General features: G+C 36.0%; 1 protein-coding gene and 1 long non-coding RNA gene across 2 annotated transcripts; both read left to right on the forward strand.

Annotated features, from left to right (window-relative positions):
- Window positions 1-11799: 11799 nt before the first annotated feature.
- LOC115630232 lies at window positions 11800-12660 on the forward strand. Its single transcript, XM_030526787.1, has 6 exons — window positions 11800-11963; window positions 12046-12099; window positions 12178-12237; window positions 12312-12377; window positions 12459-12512; window positions 12587-12660. Exons 1-6 carry the CDS (start codon window positions 11834-11836, stop codon window positions 12658-12660), a joined length of 438 nt encoding a protein of 145 aa, XP_030382647.1. The 5' UTR covers window positions 11800-11833.
- Window positions 12661-12728: 68 nt separating this feature from the next.
- On the forward strand, window positions 12729-13597 carry LOC115630233. The gene is made up of 3 exons (XR_003996072.1): window positions 12729-12740; window positions 12809-12844; window positions 13467-13597. It is a non-coding gene; the product is annotated as an uncharacterized LOC115630233 (long non-coding RNA).
- Window positions 13598-14313: the final 716 nt, after the last annotated feature.

Here is a 14313-nt window from a genome sequence, read left to right on the forward strand (position 1 = left end):
CAGAAGATCATCGTCGTGCCAAACAACAAGCTGGAACATGATGCGCTCCTTGGTTTTGACTTCACGTCTAAATTTTGCTGCAAACTTGATGAGAATGGATTTCACTTCTCCTCGCCGTCAGCGCAGCCTAGTAGCGCTGAACAAAACGAGTTAAGTATATATAATGTTGTTGAAGCCGAATCTGATATCCGTTGTCCTCCGCAGTTCAAGCACCTTTTTGAATCATTGATCAAAAACTACCAACCAGAAGCGAGTACAGTTGAGGGTCCTGTGTTTTTGAAGATCGTACCAGATGGGCAGATTACACCGTTTCATCAGCAGCCCAGACGCTTACCTCCGATTGAAAGCGCCGCAGTGAAGACACAAGTTGAACAGTGGATTGACCAAGGCATAGTGCGTGAATCGACATCAAATTTTGCCAGCGGAGTTGTCGTCGTAAAAAAGAAGGACGGTACATTCAGAACCTGCGTCGATTTTAGACAGATAAACAAAATGGTTTTAAAAGACTGCTTCCCTGTACCTGTGATCGACGATGTACTTGAAACCTTGCAAGCTGCTAAAATGTTTATAGTAATGGACTTGGAAAATAGTTTTTTTCATGTACCTATCGAAGAGCTAAGCCGAAAATACACAGCATTTATAACAAAAGAAGGCCTATACGAATTTAATCGAGCGCCATTCGGATTTTGCAACTCACCAGCTGCGTTCGTGCGTCTTGTTAACTACGTGTTCCAGAAGCTCATAGCTGAAGAAGTAATGCAATTGTACATAGACGACATCATTATCTATGGTCAAACTTCCGATGAATGCATAAAGAAATTTAAGTTGGTGCTAGAAAAGGCAGCGGAGTACAACTTGCGCATAAAGTGGAAAAAGTGCAGCTTTTTGGAAAAGAAAATAAATTTCTTGGGACACTCCATTGAAAACGGCAGTATCTGGCCCGGCTCTGAGAAAACACAAGCTGTCCAAAATTTTGCAAAACCGAAAAACATTAAAGGGATACAGTCATTCTTGGGTCTCACAGGCTTTTTCAGGAAGTTCATCAAGGGATACGCTAACATTGCGCGACCTCTAACAAACCTTTTGAAGAAAGATGTCCCGTTTAAGTTGGAAGCTGCCGAATTAAAAGCTATAGCTGAGTTAAAGAACGCTTTGTCAAATGAACCTGTTTTGAAATTATATTGTCGCGGTGCATCCACGGAACTGCATACAGATGCGTCAATAGAAGGCTTCGGCGCTACGTTATTCCAGAAATTTGAAGGACGTATGCATCCAGTATTTTATTGGAGCAAAAAGGCATCAGCGAGTGATTCAATGCGTCATAGTTACCTTTTAGAGGTAAAAGCCGCTTATCTTGCTATGGAAAAATTTCGCCATTATCTGCTTGGGATCAAATTTAAGTTAGTAACAGACTGTTCAGCATTTACACAAACCGTAAAGAAGAAAAACGTCCCACGTGAAGTAGCACAATGGATATTAAGCCTAGAAGACTTTCACTACCAAATCGAGCATCGAGGTGGAGAAAAAATGCAACATGTCGATTTTTTGAGTCGTTACCCGTCGAATGTACTTATTATTACATCAGAAGTTTCTGCACGTATTAAAGTGGCTCAACAGAAAGACGAATACATAAGATCTATACTAGAAGTACTTAAAAGCCGTCCATATGAATCATTTACGCTTAAAGGTGGAGTGTTGTACAAGCAAATTGATGGCAACGATTTGTTGGTCATACCTAAGTTGATGGAACACGAAATTATAACTGCTGCGCACAACGATGGCCACTACTCAATTAAAAAAACAATGCATAATTTGCAGCAGCAATTTTGGATACCACATATGGAGAATAAGGTTATGAAAGTTGTTAATAGTTGCATACGCTGTATCATTCACAACAAGAAAACAGGCAAGCAAGAAGGACACCTTTATTGCATTGAGAAAGGTAGCAAGCCGTTGCATACAATCCATATTGATCACTTGGGACCAATGGATTGTACAGCTAAACAATACAAGTTTATTTTTGCTATGGTCGACAGCTTTACAAAGTTTGTATGGCTATTTACTACTAAATCAACTGGTTCCAACGAGGTTCTAAAAAAGCTGAACGAATGGTCAACTGCATTTGGCAATCCAACCCGAATAATAAGCGACAGAGGAGCTGCTTTCTCATCCAATGTCTTCGAGGAGTATATTAAGTCAAACGCAATAGAACACGTTCTGACGACGACTGGTGTGGCTAGAGGCAATGGACAAATAGAACGCGTAAACAGATCGATCCTGTCAATAATTTGCAAGCTATCAGCCGAAGATCCATCTAAGTGGTACAAGTTTGTTCCGTGCGTCCAGCGAGCAATAAACTCACATGTTCACTGTTCAACGAAGAAGTCACCTTTTGAATTACTATTTGGTACGAAGATGCAAAATAAGTTCAGCGATAAAATCATTAAATTGCTACAGCAGGAGTTCATCTCGGATTTCGACAGGGAGAGGCAGAGAATTCGCGAAGACGCTAAGAATCAAATCAATGAAGCTCAACAAATTTACAAGAAAAACTATGACAGAAGGCGCAAATGTGAATTTGTATATAAAGAGGGCGATTTAGTTGCCATCAAGCGCACGCAGTTTGTTGCAGGTAAAAAGTTGGCAAGTGCATATCTTGGACCTTATGAAGTCGTTAAAGCGAAACGCAACGGGCGATATGATGTCCGAAAAGCTGCTGATGTTGAAGGCCCAGTTATCACATCCACAAGTTCCGATTTTATGAAGCTGTGGAAATACACAAATGTTAACGAAGAACTTCTGTCATCTGAGACAGACTCCGATTCTCAGGATGGCCGAATGTAAGAAGGGATAGTATTGCGGTCATGTGGCAACCCTATGAACAGATGAGAAGTCAGTCAGCAGGCAGTCAGTCGAAGAGTCGTTGAGAAGCTGTACACACAGTTGGTCGTGCAGTCGATACAGTTGAAACAGTATATATATGTATATATATATATATATATATATATATATATATATATATATATATATATATGTATGCACGGGGTATGTTTTCGGGACACTTTTATAATAAAACACGAATTTTGGAGACTTTTGCATGATACAGGGACTGTCCCAGAAATAATTTGTGATATACCGCATATTTTGGGGACAAATTTAAATATCAGCATACAGATCGAAAATAGAAGATAACGAATGTATATATATATATATATATATATATATATATATATATATATATATGTAAAAATGAATGTTTAATCCATTTTATTATTATTATTTATGTTTATTATTTGATTGATACAGACATAGAGTTATGTAAAAGGTAAAGTAAATGTAGACAAATGGTAACTTAATGTTCGACGCGACAACTTTTCAGCTTGACTACTTAACAACTTAACAACTTTTAAGTACGACGGTTTCAACTGTATCGACTGCACGACCAACTGTGTGTACAGCTTCTCAACGACTCTTCGACTGACTGCCTGCTGACTGACTTCTCATCTGTTCATAGGGTTGCCACATGACCGCAATACTATCCCTTCTTACATTCGGCCATCCTGAGAATCGGAGTCTGTCTCAGATGACAGAAGTTCTTGGTTAACATTTGTGTATTTCCACAGCTTCATAAAATCGGAACTTGTGGATGTGATAACTGGGCCTTCAACATCAGCAGCTTTTCGGACATCATATCGCCCGTTGCGTTTCGCTTTAACGACTTCATAAGGTCCAAGATATGCACTTGCCAACTTTTTACCTGCAACAAACTGCGTGCGCTTGATGGCAACTAAATCGCCCTCTTTATATACAAATTCACATTTGCGCCTTCTGTCATAGTTTTTCTTGTAAATTTGTTGAGCTTCATTGATTTGATTCTTAGCGTCTTCGCGAATTCTCTGCCTCTCCCTGTCGAAATCCGAGATGATCTCCTGCTGTAGCAATTTAATGATTTTATCGCTGAACTTATTTTGCATCTTCGTACCAAATAGTAATTCAAAAGGTGACTTCTTCGTTGAACAGTGAACATGTGAGTTTATTGCTCGCTGGACGCACGGAACAAACTTGTACCACTTAGATGGATCTTCGGCTGATAGCTTGCAAATTATTGACAGGATCGATCTGTTTACGCGTTCTATTTGTCCATTGCCTCTAGCCACACCAGTCGTCGTCAGAACGTGTTCTATTGCGTTTGACTTAATATACTCCTCGAAGACATTGGATGAGAAAGCAGCTCCTCTGTCGCTTATTATTCGGGTTGGATTGCCAAATGCAGTTGACCATTCGTTCAGCTTTTTTAGAACCTCGTTGGAACCAGTTGATTTAGTAGTAAATAGCCATACAAACTTTGTAAAGCTGTCGACCATAGCAAAAATAAACTTGTATTGTTTAGCTGTACAATCCATTGGTCCCAAGTGATCAATATGGATTGTATGCAACGGCTTGCTACCTTTCTCAATGCAATAAAGGTGTCCTTCTTGCTTGCCTGTTTTCTTGTTGTGAATGATACAGCGTATGCAACTATTAACAACTTTCATAACCTTATTCTCCATATGTGGTATCCAAAATTGCTGCTGCAAATTATGCATTGTTTTTTTAATTGAGTAGTGGCCATCGTTGTGCGCAGCAGTTATAATTTCGTGTTCCATCAACTTAGGTATGACCAACAAATCGTTGCCATCAATTTGCTTGTACAACACTCCACCTTTAAGCGTAAATGATTCATATGGACGGCTTTTAAGTACTTCTAGTATAGATCTTATGTATTCGTCTTTCTGTTGAGCCACTTTAATACGTGCAGAAACTTCTGATGTAATAATAAGTACATTCGACGGGTAACGACTCAAAAAATCGACATGTTGCATTTTTTCTCCACCTCGATGCTCGATTTGGTAGTGAAAGTCTTCTAGGCTTAATATCCATTGTGCTACTTCACGTGGGACGTTTTTCTTCTTTACGGTTTGTGTAAATGCTGAACAGTCTGTTACTAACTTAAATTTGATCCCAAGCAGATAATGGCGAAATTTTTCCATAGCAAGATAAGCGGCTTTTACCTCTAAAAGGTAACTATGACGCATTGAATCACTCGCTGATGCCTTTTTGCTCCAATAAAATACTGGATGCATACGTCCTTCAAATTTCTGGAATAACGTAGCGCCGAAGCCTTCTATTGACGCATCTGTATGCAGTTCCGTGGATGCACCGCGACAATATAATTTCAAAACAGGTTCATTTGACAAAGCGTTCTTTAACTCAGCTATAGCTTTTAATTCGGCAGCTTCCAACTTAAACGGGACATCTTTCTTCAAAAGGTTTGTTAGAGGTCGCGCAATGTTAGCGTATCCCTTGATGAACTTCCTGAAAAAGCCTGTGAGACCCAAGAATGACTGTATCCCTTTAATGTTTTTCGGTTTTGCAAAATTTTGGACAGCTTGTGTTTTCTCAGAGCCGGGCCAGATACTGCCGTTTTCAATGGAGTGTCCCAAGAAATTTATTTTCTTTTCCAAAAAGCTGCACTTTTTCCACTTTATGCGCAAGTTGTACTCCGCTGCCTTTTCTAGCACCAACTTAAATTTCTTTATGCATTCATCGGAAGTTTGACCATAGATAATGATGTCGTCTATGTACAATTGCATTACTTCTTCAGCTATGAGCTTCTGGAACACGTAGTTAACAAGACGCACGAACGCAGCTGGTGAGTTGCAAAATCCGAATGGCGCTCGATTAAATTCGTATAGGCCTTCTTTTGTTATAAATGCTGTGTATTTTCGGCTTAGCTCTTCGATAGGTACATGAAAAAAACTATTTTCCAAGTCCATTACTATAAACATTTTAGCAGCTTGCAAGGTTTCAAGTACATCGTCGATCACAGGTACAGGGAAGCAGTCTTTTAAAACCATTTTGTTTATCTGTCTAAAATCGACGCAGGTTCTGAATGTACCGTCCTTCTTTTTTACGACGACAACTCCGCTGGCAAAATTTGATGTCGATTCACGCACTATGCCTTGGTCAATCCACTGTTCAACTTGTGTCTTCACTGCGGCGCTTTCAATCGGAGGTAAGCGTCTGGGCTGCTGATGAAACGGTGTAATCTGCCCATCTGGCAGAAGTCGTTAAAGCGAAACGCAACGGGCGATATGATGTCCGAAAAGCTGCTGATGTTGAAGGCCCAGTTATCACATCCACAAGTTCCGATTTTATGAAGCTGTGGAAATACACAAATGTTAACCAAGAACTTCTGTCATCTGAGACAGACTCCGATTCTCAGGATGGCCGAATGTAAGAAGGGATAGTATTGCGGTCATGTGGCAACCCTATGAACAGATGAGAAGTCAGTCAGCAGGCAGTCAGTCGAAGAGTCGTTGAGAAGCTGTACACACAGTTGGTCGTGCAGTCGATACAGTTGAAACCGTCGTACTTAAAAGTTGTTAAGTTGTTAAGTAGTCAAGCTGAAAAGTTGTCGCGTCGAACATTAAGTTACCATTTGTCTACATTTACTTTACCTTTTACATAACTCTATGTCTGTATCAATCAAATAATAAACATAAATAATAATAATAAAATGGATTAAACATTCATTTTTACATATATATATATATATATATATATATATATATATATATATATATATATATATATATATACATTCGTTATCTTCTATTTTCGATCTGTATGCTGATATTTAAATTTGTCCCCAAAATATGCGGTATATCACAAATTATTTCTGGGACAGTCCCTGTATCATGCAAAAGTCTCCAAAATTCGAAACACGAATTTTGGAGACTTTTGCATGATACAGGGACTGTCCCAGAAATAATTTGTGATATACCGCATATTTTGGGGACAAATTTAAATATCAGCATACAGATCGAAAATAGAAGATAACGAATGTATCAGCTCCATAATGGATATCATCCAGAAACATATGCCACCAAGAAGGTCACTATATATACGCTCTAAATAACGTTTTTATGCATGTTAAAATTTCATTTTGTATATGTAGGATATATTTTGGGGGCATATACATTGACTCCATTTTATACCTGAAAAGTTATAGTATCTTTCTTCTTTTTTGGCCAGTTTTAATGGAATGAATTGTATGTTGTATATTGGCTACAAATTAATGCGGTTTAGTTGCAATAAATGCATTTTTTTAATGGTCAAAGTTATCATATTTGTATAAGGTGACTACCCTGAACGGGGGAACACAGGAATGGAACATATATATAGAGCTATTATTTCAGGGCTTCGGGACACATTTTTACCAGGGATGTGAAACACTATAATGAACAGCATAATATATATAAAAACTTGCTAGTATTATTAATACCTGCCAACAAGTTATGTAAATGCAATTCAGTTGTATTACTTTTGCTGTATATAATTTTATTATTTGACTTATGGCCCACTATATTTATATTGGTGATATTTTACGTCGTCAGCACAAATTACAAATTTGTTTTAAATATCCAATTTAATGTGGAGGAACCAATGTAATTATTCGAAATTATGAACTTGTGCATGTATGTTTATGAATTAATTCAATATATTAGTATATTAGGATTTAGGGAGGTGAGAAATATAACATACAGAAGAAGGCGTGACAGACTCCAAAAAGTATATATATTCTTGATCAGGATGAGAAGACGAGTCTGTTGTTGGTTGTTCGAGCTCTTATACTTTTTGAGATCTTTGCGTTCATACAGAAGCACGGACAGACGGACGGACGGACGGACATGGCTATATCGACCCGGCTTATCATTCTGTCATCCATCTTTGTCCAAAATTTGGTGTCTCTAGCTCTTATAGTCTTTGAGATCCTGGTGTTCATACGGAGGGACAGACGGACAGACACACAGATATAGATCGACTCGTCTTGTCATGCTGATCAAGAATATATATGCTTTGTGGTGTGTGCCACGCCTCCTTTTGCCTCTTACATTTTTCAGCTCCCGCAAACCTATAAAAACAAAAAATACTCCATATTTTTATGTCACAACTTATTTCTTCAAAGGCAAGAATATGTACTGCATACAATAAGCTGTGAGCCACTGTATGTGTATTGTGGACAATCGAACACTGTTGTGTAATTTGCAATAGTGCGCTATGGTTTTAAATGATAAATCAAATTTAAAAACAACTGCAAGTCATTGGATCGGTCTTATTGTTCTTCTTTCATTCACTTTATTTCATCATTTACGTCTTTTTATACCCTGTACCCGTAGGGTAAAAATGGTATATTAAGTTTGTGCAAAGTATGTCCGTCCGTCCGTTTGTCCGTCCGTCTGGATGAACGCAAGGATCTCAGAAAGCTGGAACAACCAAAGTTGGTATGTAGGAGAATCTCCTAGGTCCGAGAAAGGAAAAATTTTGTTATTTTTAATTTTCCATCCCTTTCTACGCTACATTTCAAATGCTACCTAAGCCAAACTTTGCACACATAATTTATATATGTATAATTATCTACTGTTGTTCAATTTTATTCAATTTGGTCAGTAAACACCCACCCCGCATATAACTCAGTGACGGAAGTTTACCTGGGTACAGGGTATTACACTGCGGGCTTGCTGGAATGCAGCGTTCTCTCTTGTTATTGCTAGACAAAATGCCAAAAATTTACAGTTACCGTCGCTAGGCAACGACTCGGTAAGCGACAATAAAGCAGAAACTGAAAACGGACTACGCATATTTTGCTTCGCATTCCGGCAGATGTATGCACATTGCACATTGGGCCAGAAAGCCGATTTTTGTGCATAAATTCGAAACGTGAAGTTAGAAACTTGAAATTTAGTACTTGTACTTGTAATGACATGCATAAGAACTGTGCTAAATTTTGGACCGATCCGACCACGCCCACTCCTATCCCCAATGAACAGAGAGAGAGAGAGAGACGCTACAGCCGAACCAGCCCGACAGTAAAATACCCTGTACTCCAGCAAAAAAGAAAAAAATATTTTAAAATATCTTCTAAACATAATTTATAAATAAATGTATCTAATTAATAAAAAAAATATATATATATACATATATATATTTAATCCTTGGGACTGTGTGCTTGTGAGTCTGCTTACGTGATGTCCCCAACTATTTAATATTTGTTTTATTTGCTTTATATGCAAGTTGAAAGCCTTATTTCTATATTTTGAAATCGTTGAATACCAAGTAGTATATCTAGCAATTTTAAATTTGTAGCCCAAAATTTGAAATCGATCGGACAAAATTTATAACACAAACTTTTTATTGGAAAACAAGAAAGGAATGCTAAAATCGAGCAGGCTCAACTCTTAATTACCCTGTACCACCCCACAAAAAAGAAATTAAATTAATTAATTAATTTAATTTAATTAATTAATTAAATTAAATATAAAATATTCTATACATACATTTACATCATGAATCGTGTGTATGCGTGTTTGTGTACTTGTACATACATATGTGTGTATGTGTGCATTGGGCCTGGTTATATGGCTATAACTTTTTTTCTGATCAACCTATCATAATGAAAGTTGGTATACGGATATATATATCGCAAACTTAATGTGACCAAATTTTAGTTCAAAATTCCAAGAATTACGGGAGTTATAGAAAATCGTGAATAAGGCGGGTGTGGGGGGGGGGGGATCAGAAAAAATGAACAAACTCGTCCTTTCTCGGGCTCAGGAGAATCTAGATACCAAGTTTGGTTATTCTAGCTCTTATACTTTCTGAGATCCTTGCGTTTATACAGACAGACAGACGGACATGGCTATATCGACTCGCATTGTCATCCTGATCAATTCATTTGAATTTGAATTGATAGATTTGGTAGTCACATTCAATTAGTGATTATATATCTGTATATCAAGTTTCATTACAATAGGTTGATTACAAAGAAAGTTATAGCCATATAACCAAGCCTAAGCTCTGTCCGCAGCTGTATTTGTTGCTGATTTGGCATAATTATTTAATGCACACATATGATGTAATGTAAATGTAAATTTATGTATGGAATATTTTATATTTAATTTAATTAATTAATTTTTTTTTAATAAATTTTTTGTGGGGTGGTACAGGGTATTTAATTGTTGAGCCTGTTCGACTTTAGCATTCCTTTCTTGTTATACCCTGTACCCGTAGGGTAAAAAGGGTATATTAGGTTTGTGCAAAGTATGTAACATACAGAAGGAAGCATCTCCGACCCCATAAAGTATATATATTCTGAATCAGCATGACGAGAGAAATCGATCTAGACATGTCCGTCCGTCTGTCCGTCCGTCTGTCCATCTGTCCGTCTGGATGAACGCCAGGATCTCAGAAACTATAAAAGCTAGAATAACCAAAGTTGGCATCCAGATTCTCCTAGATCCGAGTAAGGACGAGTTTATTTTTTTTTTTAATTTTCCCCCCCTTCCCCCGCTACAGAATTTCGTCAATAGCGTCCACATTTCAAATGCTACCTAAACCAAACTTTGCACACATAATTTATAAATAAATATCTACTGTTGTTTAAAATTTTATTCAATTCGGTCAATTCTAAGAAAAGTTATTAGCGAAACAAATTCTCTCCAGTACAACCCCCACAAACTGCAGCAACAAGTTCGCTCTTCTTCTTCCTCTTTTTGTTGCTGCTTTGGCCGCATATAACTCAGTGACGGAAGTTTACCTGGGTACAGGGTATTACACTGTCGGGCTTGCTCGACTGTAGCGTTCTCTCTTGTTTTTTTTTTTAAATTTCTATAAATATTCTACACACATGTACAGAGTATTTTAATGTAGGGACAGCAACTATTCCACTTGTTTTATTTCTTCCGCCAAATAAAAAATGCCAAGGCCACGCTAAATCAGTGCTAGAAGCCTAACGTTAGAGAAAGAACGTTAAAAGTAGAGCTGAAATATATGAATACCCAACTGCGCGCGACACATGCTTTGGTTGCCTTCTCTTTCTTTGGCGACACAGTGGATATTTCTCAGAGGATATTTATTAAAAAGTAAACAAATTTTTAAGTGTTTTGAAGAATTTTCGATAACAATATATTGTCGGAAAAAAACTCAAACTCGTACTTTCTCTTCGGTTATTCTAAGACTTATACTTTCTGAGATCTTTGAGTTCATACAGACATATGTACATATGTATTTTATAATTTTTTTGATGCTGACACATATGTACATACATACACGCATAGAATCACAAAAACACAATTACTATGTAAATGTTCAGTTATAATCCATCAAAATTTTTCTTTTATAATATTACAATTTCGTTAAAATTCTATAATTATTATACGAAAGAAAAGTTGTTAGAGAAACAAATTCACTACAGTACTTCGCCCACATCTGGACACATACATACATGTGTATGTATAACTTGGTGCCGGAACTTAGTCTGGGAACAGGGTATTTTACTGTCGGCCTTGCTCGACTGTAGCGTTCTTCCTTGTTTTAATATTAATATGCGTATAAATTACTCGTGAATAAACTTTTACAATTATAATTATTCGTGCAAATGATTATTCTTATCATTGATGACAATAATTGTTGCCAAAAATGCTAATGGCATTGAACAAATAAGTAAGTTTTTTATTTGAATCAATCTTAAATTATATTATCTTAAAATGTAATTAGCAAATTAAAAAAGATGCAAGTCTCCTTTATATTATACAATATATCTATTGCAAACAATTTGTTGACATACTGTACATTCGTAGCAGTGTGCACTGCACTGGAATGGCCTTGAATGAATAGTAAAGAATAAAAGAACCGTTAGAATTGTCAGCTCTGCCTTCTCTGCATTGTTTGATGATCAGTAAGCAAGTGAACGTCATAAAAATCGGTTGTGTTACCTTCTTCGGAACTAAAAATGTTTTACTTAATAAAGTGCGGAAAGTTGTACGTTTTTGAGAAAAAGAAATGTAAAATAATATCAAAAAACATTTGTTTAACAAAAATAAATGGAGCTACTTTTGAAGCAGAAATTATTAATTCCAGTGGTAAGTTGCATCGTAAATTTGGTCATACTAACATGCACACATACTTATATACATTCGTATGTACATATTTACGTTTATGTAGAATCAAAAGAACTTCTCGAAGGCCTATGCAAAAAGATGAATGAGGCGTTATACAGTAAGTATACAATTTTTTTCACCGATATAAAAGAGTGGCAAACAAAAACTAATTTTTAATTAAATTTTTCCATTTTAGAGGCCAAGAGCAAAACCTCTGATGGTGGCGTTAACAAAGAAAACATTCAAAAAGATTCTGGTAAGGTATCTTGATTATTATAAATAAAGTTAGATATAATACTAATATTTTAATTTATATATCTCCTATTTTAGTTAAACAAAAATTGTCTTACAGCAGTGAAGTAAATAATAATGAAGTGGAACTTTATAAAGAATTAGGTAAGTAAATTACTTGAGTAATATTGCTGTAAGCAAATATTTCAAGAAAATTTGCAGTACTAAAGGGAATTTAAATTTCAGAGGGCCAAACCTCTGATGGTGGCGTTAACAAAGAAAACATTCAAAAAGATTCTGGTAAGGTATCTTGATTATTATAAATAAAGTTAGATGTAATACTAATATTTTAATTTATATATCTCCTATTTTAGTTAAACAAAAATTGTCTTACAGCAGTGAAGTAAATAATAATGAAGTGGAACTTTATAAAGAATTAGGTAAGTAAATTACTTGAGTAATATTTCAAGAAAATTGGCAGTACTAAAGGGAATTTAAATAATAAAGAAAACATTCAAAAAGATTTTGGTAAGATATTTCGATTATTATAAAGTCGACTGTGTTACTAATTTTTAATTAAAATTTTCCACTTTTAGAGGCGATTGGAGCAGATGGCTTCGACCCCATTCTGAGTAAGTTAATAGATAAATCATAAATATAAGTTACAAATAGTTAAAACTGTTAAAAATTGAAAGAAAATCTGTGAAAAACTAAATATAATAAGTGAAAAAGTTAAAGTTGAGTTTACCGCCTTTAATTATTAAATTTAAGTTCGAAATCCATACTGCAGCGTACTCACATAGGGCATCTATGTTTAAAATTTGGTGTTATGTAGCTCTTGTACTATTTCAGTTCTAGATTTGTATATAAAAGGCATCACGGAAAATCCTTAATAGTATCGTAATAGTGGAGGGGGGGGGGGAAGGAGGTGAGATCCAGTTGTTCATTCGGACGAGCAGACATGACTCAATGGACTAATCTCGTCACGCTGATCATCAATAATATATATTTGTAGGGTCTGGCATCTTCTGCATGTTACATTTTCACTTTGCACAAACCTAATAAGTATTCGCTTTTTTCATTTTATGTATAGAGTATAAAAATGTCACTAATCCATAAAATACCCCGTGCGTCTACGAAATATTTCTTTCGTAATAAGTGAACAGAGTGTTTATAGCCTGTTTTTTTATAGTTTTATAAGATACGTTAATTTTAAAATGTTAATTTAGAAAGCTTAATAATCATTTTTAATAGATTCTACAGAACATTCAGAAATTAGTTCAAAAGCAGTTAGTGGCTATACCGACACTTTGGAATCACTCGGATCTAATTGGCCAGAATCTGCAACATACGATGGCATCAACTCATCATTAACAATAAACGAGTCATTTTCATATGAAGCTCAAGTACCTCTTTTTGATCTTAGAAATGTTGAAATACCTACAGCAAAAACACAAACAAAGAGCAAAAGACACTTTTGTATGTTCTGCAAAAAATTGCAAACAAAATTTGCTCGACATTTACAAAACGTTCATATGAATGAACCAGATGTTAAGAAATTTATGGTTCTTTCAGCTAACGATCCCAATCGAAAAATTCTAATTGATTCTATTCGGAAAAAGGGAGATTTTATCCACAACACAGATCAAATCTATAACGAAGGTATTATAATAGCACCTCGCCAAAACCGAATTAATTCTCGTAATGGTCCACATGATTTAATAAGTAGTAAAGGTTGTCTTGGCTTCTTTCGGAAATCGACAATTCGTTGCCATATTCGCAACTGCCGTGTTTTTCATCCTAATGGTTCGAAAAACATGTTAAGGGATGGACGCAGCAAAACTGGCTATATGCATAAAGCTGCAAATGACATATTGCGTCGAAAAGTTGTTCCAGTTTTAAATGACGATGATGAATTAAAACAACAGTCGCAAGGCCAAATAAAGGAGTTAAAGGATGCCATTCATCCCAAACATCATGAACTTATGATGTCTAGCATTCGAACTGTTTCCCAGTGGGATAACGAACTTTTGCTTTTTAAAACCCCATCGGTTGCTACAAGTCTAAGCTCATTAATAAAAAAAATGTGCAAAAATATTAT

This window comes from Scaptodrosophila lebanonensis, unplaced genomic scaffold (assembly GCF_003285725.1).
Source record: "Scaptodrosophila lebanonensis strain 11010-0011.00,11010-0021.00 unplaced genomic scaffold, SlebRS2 tig00000377-arrow-arrow-pilon, whole genome shotgun sequence".
NCBI classification, from domain to species: Eukaryota; Metazoa; Arthropoda; class Insecta; order Diptera; family Drosophilidae; genus Scaptodrosophila; species Scaptodrosophila lebanonensis.